Source organism: Leuresthes tenuis, unplaced genomic scaffold, assembly GCF_036924035.1.
Source record: "Leuresthes tenuis unplaced genomic scaffold, fLeuTen1.0.hap1 SCAF_18, whole genome shotgun sequence".
Lineage (NCBI taxonomy): Eukaryota > Metazoa > Chordata > Actinopteri > Atheriniformes > Atherinopsidae > Leuresthes > Leuresthes tenuis.
This window is the reverse complement of record NW_027325372.1, coordinates 21,600,959-21,617,019: the sequence shown is the minus strand read 5'-3', so window position 1 is coordinate 21,617,019 and position 16,061 is coordinate 21,600,959. Positions and strand designations below refer to the sequence as shown.

The window sequence follows — 16,061 nt, the reverse complement described above, 5'->3', positions numbered from 1 at the left end:
TCAGAAATCTTCCTTTTTACTACACCATGGTCATTTCAACAAAGTGGTTGTTAAATGTGGGCTACTGATTGATCTGGACAAAAATCGATCATCAAGGTCACCAAAGTTTAATCTGAATATCCACTGCACTAGTCTATTATCAGGAAAGGTCAAGCGATCAATAGGAGTCAATAGGATTCATCTCTTGTTGCCCATCATTGTCTGTGCCAGAACATGCATCAATCAATCTCATTTATGAGGAGATATTTTGTGGCTGAAGCGTGTGCCAGGGTGAAATCACTGAACAATGCTGAGGTTGTAAAGGAGCAGCCTGGGACCAGGAATCCAGACCTCCAGACCTGGCCTGCATGCACAAATCGAGTCACTCGCTGTTCAGAGTGCGGTCTTTCAGTAGAAAGATAGCGTGCAACAAGGGGAAATGTCAAGAGGCCAAGGCGATTGGCGTACATCTGCATACCTTGCAGAACACAAAAGCGAAGCCCTGGGAGAGTGATGGAGGGTGGGCAGCTGGAGCGAGGCAGCCAACAACTGTCACCACCAGGCAGAGGAGATCCACGGAGGGACGTTATCCTGGTCAGGCAAGCAAGCTATGCTGCTTCTACTTTAACTGAACATTCCTTCTATCATTCAGTACATGCACACGGAACCATGAATGAAAAAAACGTTGTGGTCATGGAGGTTGGTTGGGGTTGGTCTATCCCTACTGCTATTCAGTATGGTTAGTCATTTCATTCCACTGGGTTATCTCTACTTACTTTTGGGGCCTCGTGAGTTGTTTTAGTAAATATACCAAATTCTGACTTGTGGCTGGAGTTCCTCTATTTGTTGAGTATGTGGCAGTTGTTTGCAGCCAGGGGAGGAACTCAAGGACTGGAACTTTTCAGTATGCCACGAGTCATTTTCTAGCAATCACAAGAGATATGGAATGGGAACTGTGTGAAGTTTGATGGAAGGTCAGTAGGTTAACTCATATGCTGATGTGCTGCCTCTTCTTCCCAGTACAGGTGAAGATGCCACTTTAAAAAAGCATGCGCGAAACAGGCAAAACAGAAAATCAAGTTCCATTTTGTCTGCCCACCCCCGAAACATTTTCGTTGTTGGAGGAAAGCCTTGTCAATTTACAAAAAAAGGTGTTTTGTAACAGAATCTCATGAGGACTGGGCCACAAATTGCACGACACTTCAACGGATTGAAATTCAATCCATTCATTCAATAACAGCTTTCCTCTCCAACAGCCATATTAGAGCTATATTAAATTACCGCTAAAGCAAATCAAATATATTCTGCTGCTGCTTTACATTAAAAACAGCCAAGACCATGGAAGCATTTTGTCTTCCAGGTTAAAGCTCGCTAACTGCCTCCACGAAACCACACTCAGTCATTCTTTTGGGTTTTTTGGACGACGGATCTTCATCAGAGACCGCAGGAAGTATTAAGAAGCAGAGTTAGCTGCAGTTTACTGGCTGTGCATCTCCAACTCTTCAGCAAATCAACCAATTTTGCTGCCCGCCGCTCTTATTTGGCAATCTATTTGTGTAACATGTTATGTGTAGAGTTGCTCACGGCATCATATAACTGTCATGATCCTTGTTGTTTTTGTGTTTTTCTGGTTTAGTTCTGTTTTCTGGTTTTCTAGTCTGTTTAGTTTCCTATGAGTTTAACTTGTCATTTCCTGTTTCCCTCAGTTCCCTGTCAGTCTCCAAGTCCACCCCATCTCCTGTGCTAATTCTCCTCAGGTGTTTCATATCAGTAAGCATCTTCTCCTCAGTATTTAGTCTCCTGTTGTGTTCTCAGTCTTTGTCAGATCCTCGCCGTCTACTCCTTGTCAGTTTCTCGAGTCTCTAGTTTTTCCATGTTTCCAGGGTCTCCTTTTGAGTTTTTGCATAGCTTAGTTTCGTTAGTTCTCCAGGAGTTTTCTAGTTCTTAGTTTCAAGTTTTTTCCAGCACTGCTGTGATTTTTATTTCCTGCAATAAACTCTTTAAGTTTACTTCTGGCTCCTGTCCGTGTCTGCTTCTGAGTCCTGCTACTTCGCCTCCACCGCCCACCGAAACCGTGACAATAACAGGAACTTTATCAACTGATTCTTTATTAGATTGGGTAAGTTTGTCTGGCAATGATTCAAACAGATACACAAGTTTCCTCATGAGTTATACTCCTGAGCATGTGGTTTCTCAGAGAATATTTGGTTCAGTCAGACATCCAGTAGCTGCAGTCTTCACACAATGGTGCTGTTAGCAGCCCGACCAGGACTGAAATCTTAAGAAAAATAAAAAGGAGATAAATGGATGTTAAAGTAATGATCAGGGAGCCATATGCAGCCTTTCTATCACTGGACAGAAGGGCAGAAAGTATGCTGAGCAGTGATCAGCGAATGTAAGCGAGAACGATTGGAAGAGTCCCTCCAGTGGAAGCTTTTCAGACAACTTCACCTTGACCTGGCTCCCTTTGCCTCATTAGATTTTTCTGGATCACTTATCTGTTTAAGTTTGGTGCTGGAAAACATTAACACAAAAAAATGCTAAGCGGGTAAAGGTTCCACAGCAACTTTAAACAATCACAGATTTTTCGGTGTGTGCCAATCATTCGCGGGTTCTCCTTCCTCTTTGGGATTCCTGCTGAGGTCTGCGCATAGTTCGAAACACTAGAGCTCATTTTCCTGCCTTCAGAAGAAGCCATTCAATGCCTTTCATTCTTGTAAAGTATGTGGAACAGCTTTCACCCTCGTGTTAAACAGAGTTTTTGTCTGGATTGTTCTTCCAAGTTATATTTCACTGTGGTGTCCTGTTGAAAGAATTTTACATCAGTGCAGACACATCGTGATCCACTTTGTATTTGCATTATTTACAGCTTCTCAAAAAGCTTTCCTAAATTACCAATTCGACTGGAATAACAAGATTTACTGTCAAATGTTTTTTCAAGATTATTCAAACAGAACTACTTATTGAGGCATTGATGGGGGCTTAGAACAGGGGATAAAAGAGACAAACATCATCTGTTGGCTGGTGACAAACTGTATACGAGTAAAAAAAAAAAATAACACTCAGCTCGCTATTCAGTCTCTTTCCTACATCCGTGATCATTCTCACCGCGTTAGGCACCGTGCCAGCCAACTGTGACTTCAGCATAGCACCTAACAGCTTATTCAGACCCTGATGTCACTACAGCCTTCATCCTAAACGGAAGGTGTCTCTAATGAGAGAAGGACAGCGCTGCCTTGCAGGAATGGCATCAGAGGAAGTCATATATTTTCTGGTTTTGATGGGGCATAAAGATAACCGTGGAGGCAGAGCTAGCCTCACCTTTCCCTGCAAACACGCCACTCACATGCCTCACAACATAGTACAAAAACCGGTCAAAAAAGTGTCTGGACTGAGAGCAGAAAGTGGAGTGAAATGGATTTGTTGAGATGCGACTCGCTGTTTATTTTGTTGAAGTGACAAAGGTACAACAATTTCAGATGGTCAGCTTTGAAAAACGAACAAAAAACTCCCCCCCCCCAATCTCTACCTCTATCAGCCAGGCGGGAAAATACCACAAATGCGGTTTTGTTGGGAGCCACAAGGAAGGCTGTGACAAAGAAGAACAACTTTCACCTTATTCTAGTGATGTATCAAAGGGCTCGGACAGAAAATGTTAAAACTGCAAAAACATTCTGAGCGTCGCACTGTTCCGGCTCTGATAATAATAAAGTTGGTTCAAAACAAACAGGAAGCTGGAAAAATTAGGCTCCATCCCAGTTCCTACCCATGGCTCTATCCCTCCATTTTACAAGGGCAAGGTGCTCCTTTTCATCCTTTTATCAAGACTAAGATTGCAATATATTGATATTATGTTACATTATTAAAGGGGGGAAATGTAAGGCAAGTTCAAGTTGCTGTACGAATCACAATTTTCCTAGATGACTTCTTTCTGAAAGTTGTTGTTAGGACAGTGCTGCAGCAGCACCCTGATTGAAATATCAAAAAAAGAAGCTGGTTAGTGAGTGTGAGGGTAAAAGTGTTCAGCACTTCAACATTTCACTTGTACAGATGAGCAGTCAAAACAAACTCTTTCTCTACTTTATCTGTTTAACACTGCTCCGTTCGCTTCAACTTCCTTGTTTACTGTAACAAAACCTCCAAAACGGCCCCCAATAATAAACAAACTGACTCGTAATAAAAGTAAAAATAAAAATGAATTGGTTGAACTGGATTGCACATTATTGGACTGTAACTAAAAGGACTTATATTGACTTTGTCTGATATCTTCTTTAAAATCCCTTGAAATGACTTTTGTGGTGAAATGGTGCTGCATAAATGAACTGAAGTGAATGAGTTGAATTTGAAAAAAAAACAAAACAACTACTTGAGACAAGGAGAGTGGGAACCTCATGGCTCTGTCTGGGAATGGCTAAAAGGTTTCTTGAATAAAACTTGTGTCTTGCATTCTAAAACAAAACAAAGCTATCTGTGTGGTTTTATGTAGAAAGCTCAATAAAGCTAGCTATTATTTGTGCTGTCGAACAAGGCAATCCTAAATGTGCTGCAACTGTAAATGACACCATTAACGCCGATAATGCAACAGGATACTGTGTACATCCTTTTATAGGAAGAAAAAAAAGGTCTTCCCAGTAACTCCTTAACTGTAAATAATACTCATTTCCCAGCTGAATCGAAGTGAGCAGCATCCACATGCACGCGCAAACAAAAACACACAAACAGACGCGCGCGTCCAGATTTGGAAACAGGTTACCTGGGAGGCCCCGGAACAGGTGTCCCTCTTCCACGGGCGGCTGACTTGCCCCTGACCGACGGCACCTTGGCATCCTCCGAGCCTCCATTCAGGTATGTGAGCTCCTGCAGCTGGGCCTGTCTGATCTCATCATTGTAATCCTGCACACAGAGAGGCATCATGTTCATACACGCGCACACACAGCCAGCGAGAGACTCGCTTTCAATTACACTGTATTAAATTACGTCCTTTATCTCCAGGGCTACAGCCCCGGGAATATCTAATTAATGTACTTTACTGTAGTGCCGTGACCACTGTTCCTGGAGCAGCAAAAACATTTCAGATCTCCTGCTGATAAATCCTCCCGACCCCATTTGCCTTTATCTTCTCATGTGGTTGTTTTGTTAGGTTTTTTTTTTTTGCCACCAAATTAAAACACATAATTAATATGGAAATAGGTTCTTTAATCACAAAATGACTGATACGATTGTCATGTGACGTCTCCATCGACGAATACGTTTTCTTCGGCAACAGCAAGAATCCGTGATGCTGAAGGGCAGGCTGGAGGGGTCGGCCCGTCATTAATGATGAGATGTAAATCGTTATAGCTCTGAGCATTGGGGAGATCATCCATAATGAACAGAGGAAGAGTAAATAAGCTCCATGCAGCATGATGCTGCCAAGGATGGTTTGGCCCATGCAGAGAGATTCCCTACTGCTTTCTTTTATGCCTCTTGTATCCACAGCATACACAGACACTCCAAAGGCTCTGACAGAATTACAGCAGAAGTTACAAAGACGGTGAAGCAGCGAGCGGTCTCCTGTTACTCACTCGCGTCACTGTTGACAGGCTGAAAACGAGGTTGGCAGGGCCCAAAGAGAAGCTTAAAGGAGAGTCGGGAGGAATCGTGTGTATGTGCATAAGCATGAGTGGGGAGTGAGGGGAACATACTGGTATGAGAAACTTCTTGATCTCCTCCAGAGCGTGGCCCATCCTGGCGTAGGCCTCGGCCGGCGGGGCGAACACCTCGATGAGGACGTGCAAGTCTTCGTTCAGGTGGTGGTATTTGGCCTCGCCGCTCTGTCGTAGCTCTTCTTCCTGATGGCACAAAAAAGAAGAAGAAAACAAGACGAAACGAAACCCTTTTGATCAGCAAAGATCTTTAGTCTGTCTCTGGATTGAGACTGAGGAATATTGCTTGGTTTATGTTTCAGCGAGGTTTTCCTGTAGGGAATTTTTCCTCGACTGTTCGCTTAATGAGGTTTGGTGCTTCGATTCTGACAGACTAAACACAGACACGTGTCGCTCCAAACAGGCAATCTTCGGTATCTTCAGCGCGTCACATTGAGCCTGTCATATTTAACAGATCGCTTTTGTCCTCATAAAAAAGACGATGTACACTGTGTGTTATCATGTGCTCCACCGCGATATCCGCTCTGCTCGTTGCACATTAACGCATCAATGAAATCGCTCTAACGTCACTAAAGCAGCTCTGGGAGGAAAGTAAAGTTCTGATTTATATTTCCAGTGGAAAAAAAAAAGATTCTTTAGCCAGTTTAGATGAGAAGGGTCTTTTAGGAGTGCTGTGATTAAGTAAAAATGTGGAGAGATGGCCTGGAAGCAGCTGTAAACAGTAAATATTGGTCACATTACATCTTTTATCCATCTGCAACATCTTACCAGTTATGCAAATCAAAAAAACAAACATTCCACTTAAGACAGACATGAGGATACAAAATCAAAAAAAGTATTTTTCTGTTTTTAATGAGGCTAATTTAGTTTATCTCCCAGTAGGAGAGAGACTAAAAGGGTCCCCTCAGCCACAAAATATCTCCTCATCAATGAGATTGATTGACACGTATACAGACACCGTTGACCAGTTGGAGATGAGACCGATTGATTCTTATCCATCACTTGATCGTTCCTGTAGATAGACAGGTGTAGTCGTCATTCAGATTAAATTGAAGCAATCTTTAATGATTTTTATCCGGATCCATCAGTAGCCCAAGCGTAACAAACATGGCTTTCAACATGGCTGCCTTTGCTAGCTGTAGGAGTGGGAGTGCCACAAGTGAACATCACCCTAAATTAAAGGTCTGGAGTCTTTGTGACCCATCAAAGAACCCGTGGTTGCCTGATGTTTTTTCTCATTTAGACAATGAGAAAATTCCCATACCAAAGCCTGAAGGCACATCAAAGCCTGCGTACCTGCTCTTAGTTCAAAGGGGGATTTGTCATTGGAAGTGGCGAAGTCCCCGATTAACAGTCTGGTTGTACACGGACAAGTTTGTACGTTATTGTAACTAACACAACATGTACTGATGAAACTATAAAACAGAATGCAATGCAGGCCATTACGATGTGCCAGCACAGGCTTGAGACAGTTCAAATGTTTTGGGTTTTTTGCCACCTCATCTTCGTCTCTAATACACCTTTCCCCCATTTACACCACTTAAACGATAATAATGGCTCAACATCCGACTGAAGGTGGGGATTAGGATTATAAAAGCACATTTTTACCCTTTTTTGACAGTTTGACGGAATTTTCCGAGGTCTTATTGAGGTGTATGAGAAAAGGTTTCAACACAGTGGCTGTCCTCTGACCCCGTGGGTGGATGTGACCGGGGCTCAGAGGTCAAAGCTCAGCAGAGGAGGTGAAATGGACATAGGGAGTGACATAAACTCACTTTATTAGGTATACCTTACTAGTGAAAGGTTGGATCTCCTTTTCCTTCTATTGGATTGAGATCTGGTGACTGCGGAGGCCATCGGAGTACAGAACTCATTGTCATGTTCAAACCAGTCTGAGATGATATGAGCTTTGTAACATGGTGCTTTATCCTTATGGAAGTAGCCATCAGAAGATGGTTACGCTGTGGTCCTATAGGGATGGACATGGTCAGCAACAATACTCAGGCAGGCTGCGGCATTTAAACAATTGGTATTAAGGGGCCCAAAGTGTGCCAAGAAAATATCCCCCACACCATTACACCACCACCATCAGCCTGAACCGTTGATACAAGTCAGGATGGATCCATGCTTTCATGTTATTTAAGCCAAATTCTGACGCTACCATCTGAACGTCACAGCTGAAATCGAGATTGTCAAACCTAGTTTTTTCAATCTTCTATTGTCCAGTTCTGGTGATCCTGTGCGAATTGTAGTCTCAGTTTCCTGTTGTTAGCTGACAGGAGTGGCTCCCGGTGTGGTCTTCTGCTGTCGTAGCCCATCTTCTTCAAGGTTTGACGTGTTGTGCATTCAGAGATGGTGTTCTGCATTCCTGGGTCGTAATGCGTTATTTGAATTATTGCTCCTTCCTAGCATCTCGAACCAGTCTGCCCATTCTCCTCTGACCTCTCACATCAACACGGCATTTTCATCCACACAACTGCCGCTCACTGGATATTTTCTCTTTTTCAGACTATTCTCTATAAACCCTAGAGATGGTTGTGCGTGAAAATCCCAGTAGATCAGAAGTTTCTGAAATACTCAGACCAGCCCATCTGGCACCAACAACCATGCAAAGTTCAAAGTCACTTAAATGCCCTTTCTTCCGCATTCTGATGCCTAGTTTGAACTTAGCGAGTGCCTCGACCACCTCTACACACCTAAATGCATTGAGTTGCGGCTGTGATTGGCTGATTAGCTATTTGTGTTTTAGCAATTGAACAGGTGTTCCTGATAAAGTGTGTGAGTGTACTTTTGAAATGAAAATCTGATTGGCTTGTTCAATGAGGAACTTTCAAACAAAGGGGTTGTGTTTTTTTACACTTGCTGACGACTTCAGGCAGGAAATGATGATTTTTTTCACAATATGCCCCCTTTGTCATTAGTCACAAAGAGGGGAGCATAACCATTTGGTTATGCTCATAATATATTGCTGCTGTATCTCCACTCCAAGATCACTATTTTAGAACGTAATAGGAAGAGGAGCTGAGCCATAAAATAGCCTCTCTATAACAACATGGGGGAAGTTTTACAAAATATTCAGTCACTTCAAGATGTGAGTCAGTTTAACAGGTCATATATGGACATATTGATGCCCATTTAAACAGCTGTTTTATTTCACACGACGTGTTGTTTCTTTCTGCATCACACTCCTACCTTCAACATTGTTTCATGCAGGCATTTATTCCACTCAAACTGCTAAAAGCAGAGCCCTCTCCACCTCCACCTGCTGTAGCTCGGCGCACTTAGGCAGCAACAGAAGACTGTTCCGTGTAAACATAGGGGGCCACTGCAGAGGCCACTCACGCTCACCAGAAGCAGGCCACTATGATGTTATTGATGGCAAGAAGTAGGACAGCAAAAGCCCCAAATGTCTTCCACCGCATCACGCAATGGAAACAACAGGTTTGGCGTCCCAGTTTCTCCTTTTCAATAAAAACGGTGGGGGGGGGCAAGAAAAAAAGTCTTCTCGAGGGCATTTCCAGTGGCGGGAACTTCTTTTCCCCCTTCTCCCTCTCCAGCACCATGCTCACCAGTGTCTCTGATGTCACCTAATTATAAATAACCTTCTCTTAAGAGTGCATGCAGTATGTTAATGATATGTTAATTCCTCCCATAAATCTGTGCTTTATGAGCGGAGGGTTCCTCTGTGCATAGCAGCAGAGCTGCTGGTGTCGAGCAGGTTGTCGCAGACAACTGCTTGTGGATCCGTCTCTTCTCTTCCCTTTCATGTGTTCTGGGGCATATTTGCATGAAAAACAATCATTATTAAGTTATTATGACTGAAAAGCAAATGCACTGGGTATACAGTGTAATGTTAACGTGCAATCTGTGAACTTCTAATTCAAAAGCACTTCTTTTACTTCACGTTTCTTAAAAATTGTCACTGTTGCACATAATAAATCTGGTATAAAACCAGTCTTTACCTACGTGTGACAACATCCTTTGCTTGTGTTACTGTAGCAGTTCTCATACCCCAGGCGCCGATAAGACGCATCCGTGATCCAATAGAGTCCTGTAGCAGCGAAGCAGCCCACGGCTGGAGATTACAGCTGTCTGTTTCTCATATCTATTGGCAGCATCTCCCCTCTGTTTACTTATTTTCTCTTTGTAAATCTGCCTGTGAAAAGCCGTTCGCCTTGGAAACAGGACAGCAGAGCACAACTCTGGACGTCGGAGCTACCACAGCAGGAGCTCTGAGGTACAGAAAAAATGTCAAGCTTTGAGCGTTCAATTGAATTTCACAGTCAAGTGAAATATTTAAGGACAGACACTGTGAAATTCTGCCTGCATAACGGATGATGCATCTACTGCACGGCTCTATCAGCCCTGCTCATCGGCGCATCTCACAGTAGAAGTGGGTTATAAACACAGAGACCAGATACTGTCTTGTCTGACACGCATTTTTGAATGTGTATAATGATGAAATGCATCTACCCCCCGACAGTTCTAGATCTTGATCCCTACTCTTCACTGCCCAATTACTACTATCTATTTTTAAACAATGGTTTTCAGTTGTTTTCCTGTTTTGGACTGCTATTTTGGCTTTTCATTGGCCGATACTGTGAGAAATGTGAAAGGCTTGTGTTAAATTTGTCCCTTCTGGGCTACCGGTGTAACATAGTTAACCAACATGGTGAATGTTTCCATGGTCAGGAGCCACTGTGCAACTTTTTCATGCCCTGATTATTCATTCCACTTCTTGTACTTGATCATTTTCAGAGGATTTTGTTTTTCCTTTTGGTTTGTTAAGCCACTTAATATGGTTTGATAGCCATAACATGCTCCAACAAGGTGATTCCCAAAGAGCTATTAGCTTAAAATGCGTTGCATCTTTCAGTTCAGTTTGTCCTGAAAACATCTGAAGGAAAATGAACAAGTAGAGGACAAAAGTATCAGGCCTAAAAAAATATCTAGAGCAGATGATCAGTATCTTAAAGTGATGTCCTTAAGAAAAATAAACTAAAAAAAAAACAACAAAGACCTGACACAGGACCTGAGAGACGCATCTGGACCTTCTGCTGATCCATCTACTGCTCACTGAAGCCTCATCAGAAATGGTCTCCATGGAAGGGTGGCTGTCAAGAAGCCATTCTCAAGGAAGGGAAACAGGGAGAAAAGGTGCTGAGCTATGCCAAATGACACAAGAAATGGACTGAAAATCAGTGGCAACAGGTCTTATGGAGGGATGAATCCTCCCCAGAGCCCGGACCTCAACATTACTGAAGCAGTGTGGGATCATCTGACAGAGAACGGAACAAAAGGCAGCCGACATCCAAAGAAGAGCTTTGGGATGTCCTTCAAGAAGCCTGGAGAACTATTCCTGAAGACAGAAAGCTTGTCTAAAAGGGTTCAGGCTGTGTTGAAGAATAAAGGTGCTCAGACCAAATATTTGACTTTGAAGCTTGTTAGTATTGTACAACCCTTTTTTTACCTTATATACAGTATTTCAGTTGATATTTGCACGTTTCAATAAATCCCTGAATCTATTTCCTTTTTGCCTGCCTACATATAAAGAAATGAGGAGTGGCTCAGTACACAGTACAGCATGGCTGATGATTGTCAATAAAAGGACAGACGGGGCACTTTGCAATAGTTATTGAAGTGCATCAACAAAGACAGACAGGAGAGTTATGTTGGGGACACTGAAGCGCTGCTTCATCACTGTAGCAAACTTTAGAGACACTAAAGGTATGTTAACCAAGCTTGGTGGTGGTTAAGCATAAATTAGAAAAATGTTTATTATTTGTTCATGATCCAATCATCATCAAATGATCATGCTAAGAGCTAGAAGAAGTACTTTCCTTTCTTTTATTGCATTCCCATTGTTGATTGAACTATAGCATCCCTTGGATTCTCAGTTGGTAAACTGACTTACTTGATTTATTTGCCACCACATACGCAGATAGCAAGACTCCTTTTGAGGTTCAGGACAGATGTTGCACATGCTGATGCAGAGGGTATTTCTCTGAACAAGCAGCCTTCTAAGTAAATTAAACCTGACACATGAGTTAATAAAAGTGAGACAAAGAAATGTGATTGTTTTATCTCACAAAAAAATTAAAGAGGGAGTACAGGTTCCGAGGAGGAAAATGGATGAGTTAATCACGCTGCTAACGAGAAGGGGTTGCAGAGCACAGATGCCATTATTTCATCTTGCTCTGACAGCAGCAGGCCCACCGAGGTGCCACAAGCAGGCGGGATGACTCTGACGCCGACAGCCTGGAGCCTTTCAACCTCTTTGCATTCTCATTCTTGTCAGTACAAGATCAGCAAATATTTGGGCAATTATATCAGCTCTTGCAGTGCCTTTGCAATATGCTTAAAAGTATAATCTACAGAAGATTGTGTAGTTTCTCCGTCCAAGTACAAAAACCAAAATAATCATTTCTATCTCGTGTTTTCCACAGGGTGAAAACAGTAAATTAGCTTCTTCACTGTCAGATAGGTGCAACCAAGAAGCACAGTACGCCATTACATTTATCAATGCAAAAAGAAATGCCTTTAAAGGCAACAGGGCCTCACTTAGTGCTTCTGTGCACACCAGACAGCTTTGTATTTACTTGTCTTGAAAAAGCCTTTGGGTCCCTCTTTCTGCACCGCATTGACCCAGTTCCTTAACTTAACTAGAAATGTTGTATGAGACATCTACAAGGACACATGCAGTGAAGCTGAAAACAGACAGTCAGCAACCAACTGAACAAAGAGCATTAGTTTTGCACTAAGAGTGCATCCCTCAAACCCTCCAACCAAAAGCAGAGGAAGCAGCCCTGCCCACAGCGTCCCTGACAGAAAGTTGCCTGTCATAAATCCTGTGTTGGCTTTGTGCAGACAGGTAAAGGCTGCAGAGGTCAGCCTATCTCCATCACGGGCACTCGAGAGGAGTCGACTAACAAAGACTATTGATCATGGTAATCAAAATGAATGCACTGTATGATAGCAAGAATCACTGCCACTACCAAATCACCCCTGACACACAGAGGGAGAGGAGATGAGCCAAGTGAAGTCGATTTATTCCCAGTTAAACAGTCCGGTGTGCAATCAATTCTGCTGCTAAAGATCTGCTGTTAGAGACATTTATATCTGCTCTTTATGTGCTGACATGATCATGGATAGAAGTCTTTTCTCTGGGTTGAGTTTGACATTTCAGGATACTGAAAACAGTCGTGTAAAAATGAAAGTTCAATGATTCTGCACACCAGGATAGAATTAAAGAAGTCTCCTGGTCCTTAGCAGCTTTTGAATGAAGGTAAACCCAGGCTCAAAGCATGACATATTACACGGTGTGAAAAATTAACTACAGCCAATTATTCAGTAGCTTGTAAAACCAGCATTAGCAGCAATAACTTGATGTAATAACTTTCTGTATGATGTTATCAGTCTCTCACTGCTGTGGAGGACTTTTGGCCCGCTCCTCTTTACAATCTTGTTTCAGTTCATTGAGGTTTGCAGCATTTGTTTATGCACAGCTCTCTTAAGCTCCCACCACAGCAGCTCAATCAGGCTGAGGTCTGGACTTTAACTGGACCATTGCAGCACCTTGATTCATTTCTTCTTCAGACATGCTGTTGTAGATCTGCTGCTGTGTTTTGGTTCATTGTCCTGCTGATGACCCAGTTTCAGCCCAGCTTTATCTGTCAGACAGATGGCCTCATATTTGACTCTAGAATACTTTGGTATCCAGAGGAGTTCATGGTGGACTCAATGACTGCAAAGTGTTCAGGTCCTGTGGCTGCAGAACAATCCAAATCATCAGCCCTCCACCACCGTGCTTGACAGCTGGTATGAGGTGTTTGTGCTGATATGCTGAGTTTGGTTTCCTCCAAACGTGCTGCTGTGTATTATGAGCAAACATCTCCTCTTTGCTCTCATCGCCATTGTTCCAGAAGTCTTGGTGAGATGCAGCCTAAGCAGTGCTGTCGTGTTCTTTCCCTTCTTAAAATGTTTTCCACTTGTGAATACTCCTGCTCTACTGTGGAATGATGGACTCCAAATAGTTTGGAAATGACCTCATGACCCTTCCCAGATAGACAGGCAGCAACAATTGCTTCTCTAAGATCATTGCTGATGTCTTCCCCTCTGGCAGGTTTTTCATACACTAATTCTGCTTTTTGACAAAGCTTTTGTTAAATAAATGATCAAAGAGATTAATCTGTCACGTGTTGACATATTGAATCATTTTTACCTAATGAACATATCTGGAAAGTACCAGATAACCTTTACAATAACTAACAAGTGGAACCTTTGAATTGAACGAGGGTGTACTTTATTTTTCACATGACTGTATATGTTTTTCACAAATTCCTATTTTGTTTTAATGCTTGCAGTGAATTTAGATGAAAAAGGGCATCAGCCTGGATGATGTGTTGACTCTGAAGGATGTCAGGCATGTTTGGCGATCATTCTCATTTCCATAAACTTTTGAAATTTGTTTTCAAGCCCTAACTGTTTTGGCAGCTGTTTTTTTCGTCCCAAGGGCTGTCAATCAAACGTAGTCGGAGGGCGCTGACGTGACCAGAGACGAGCAGATAAAAGGCAGAAACTTTTAGCTCCACTCCCTTAAACTTCTAATGACGACATGAAAAGGCAGCCACTTTAATGATAGGGAAGATTAAAAGTGAGTGAAGAAAAGTTCTCTCAATTTGTTGTGAAGTGAAACTTAATCAGGATCATTTTTAATATGCTGAAGATGGGCATGTTGTCTATGAAAAGATAATTAAGCAATTTGTTCATTGTTCCAGCCATTCATAAGCAAACCGTCGCCTGTTTCCAGTTTGTTTTTCTATGATTGCAAACGGCATCTTATTATTCTCTTATTATTTAGCTTTGAACATGAAAACACACGCCATTCGCACCAACAATATGAATAAAAAAGAGTGTTGGAAGGCTTACACTTCGTTTTTGTGATAAAAGAAAAAAACCTGATGGAAAAAAACACAAAATAATCTCAAACACCTTCAAACCCTGTTAAAGAGCGGCAGAGCAGCATAGCATGGTGTGCAGGTAAAAGAGGGAGAGAGCTGAGAGTGAAAAATCAGACTGCAGAGTTACCTTCTCTTTGTCTCGCATGGATCCCTTTCCGAGAATCGACATCTTTGTGAGGGTGTCCTCTTGTAGTCTCTTTAACGAGTTCCCGCGTGGCCCGAGGAGTTTGCCGACAAAGTTAAACTGCAACAGAAAGAGCAGGGAGCGCCGATCGGTCACAATCTGCGTGTTAACGATAAGGAGAGAGACTTTTCCTCTGTGTGTCACATGTGGCCCAACAAGCAACTGTCACTGATGAAAACTTACCAGCTGCTTTTCCACGAAGCATTAATAAGGTGTCTCATTCATAGTTTAGTGTCACCCTGCCATTGGTGGTAATCTTTGACTGCATTAAGAAGCTTTTGGGCTGATTTAATTGAAATGAAATGTCCCTGAATCTATGATCATATTTCTCCCAGTGGTGCTTGTATTCAAACCAAAATAAATGTGTGTAACTCGCTGCAGGATTAACAACCAAATCTTGTACTTACCTTTTTGGAACTAAGCGGCACTTAGTACACTGTCTTTTAAGGTTGTAAACTGTACATAAAACTATGACTAACATGTCACCTGAGAGCATGCAAAGGAGGTTGAAGCACTTCTACTTGCAGCCTTCCTCTGTAATAATAAAGCCTGGGTGTTACCTGACGAATAGAAACCGAGCCAAAAAAAAAATACTGTTCTTAACCCATAAAACAGAGGAGACACTATTTCCACAGAGCAAGGACAGTAAAACACACTGAAATTGAAACTGAGTGAGATCCTGGGTACCTTTTTTTCTCTTTTTATATGAAGCTGCTCCAGCGTACGTGTACAGCATCTCAGTCTGAGACAAACATCCCCACAGGGACAGTAAGTCATATTACTGCCCACTAGGTTTTGAGCAACAAGTTCTCACTTTCTATTTCACTGTTGAATCGTTACCAATTCTAATTTACTGATTAGGACCAAAGGTGCTAAGAAATATATATATATATTTATATATATATTTTTTTTTTATAAAATCCATATTCCACACCCACGATGTAATATCATAGTACTGTGCCTGAGAGTTATCTACCCCTCATTACTTTACATTTAGTTCCCAAGCAGCCAGACTCTCTTCTTACCTCGAGAAACAGTTGTCTGGACATTGGCTGCCATTTCACTCATCTTCTGTTCTTCTTCTTTTGTTTGTTCATGAAGCCAGTTCAGACTGACCGATGAATCATTCAAGCATTAAAAAGGCACCTACATTAAGGTATGAACCAGTCTACACATGAAAGACAACTTAGCAAAGAACCATGTTTTCCTCAGAAAATGAAAGTCAGTTTGAGACTTTTGAACTGTACTGTAGCAGCAAGTAAATACCTCATGAACAAGATCCTTCTTGTTAAG

The 16,061-nt window shown here is 42.2% G+C and overlaps 1 protein-coding gene across 3 annotated transcripts in view; it reads right to left on the bottom strand.

Annotated features, from left to right (window-relative positions):
* The window catches only part of khdrbs3 (KH domain containing, RNA binding, signal transduction associated 3), a 108,766-nt gene that overhangs the window by 36,854 nt on the left and 55,851 nt on the right, over nt 1-16,061 (bottom strand). For all 3 annotated transcript variants that reach the window (XR_011908358.1, XM_072369880.1, XM_072369879.1), the window contains exons 3-5: nt 14,712-14,828; nt 5,664-5,810; nt 4,733-4,872 (exon numbers count right to left, since the gene is read on the bottom strand). Coding sequence is in view for 2 of the 3 variants with exons in the window: in XM_072369880.1 (XP_072225981.1) it covers nt 4,733-4,872; nt 5,664-5,810; nt 14,712-14,828 (404 nt within the window). In the remaining variant the exon portion in view is untranslated. The remainder of the gene's footprint in view (nt 1-4,732; nt 4,873-5,663; nt 5,811-14,711; nt 14,829-16,061) is intronic.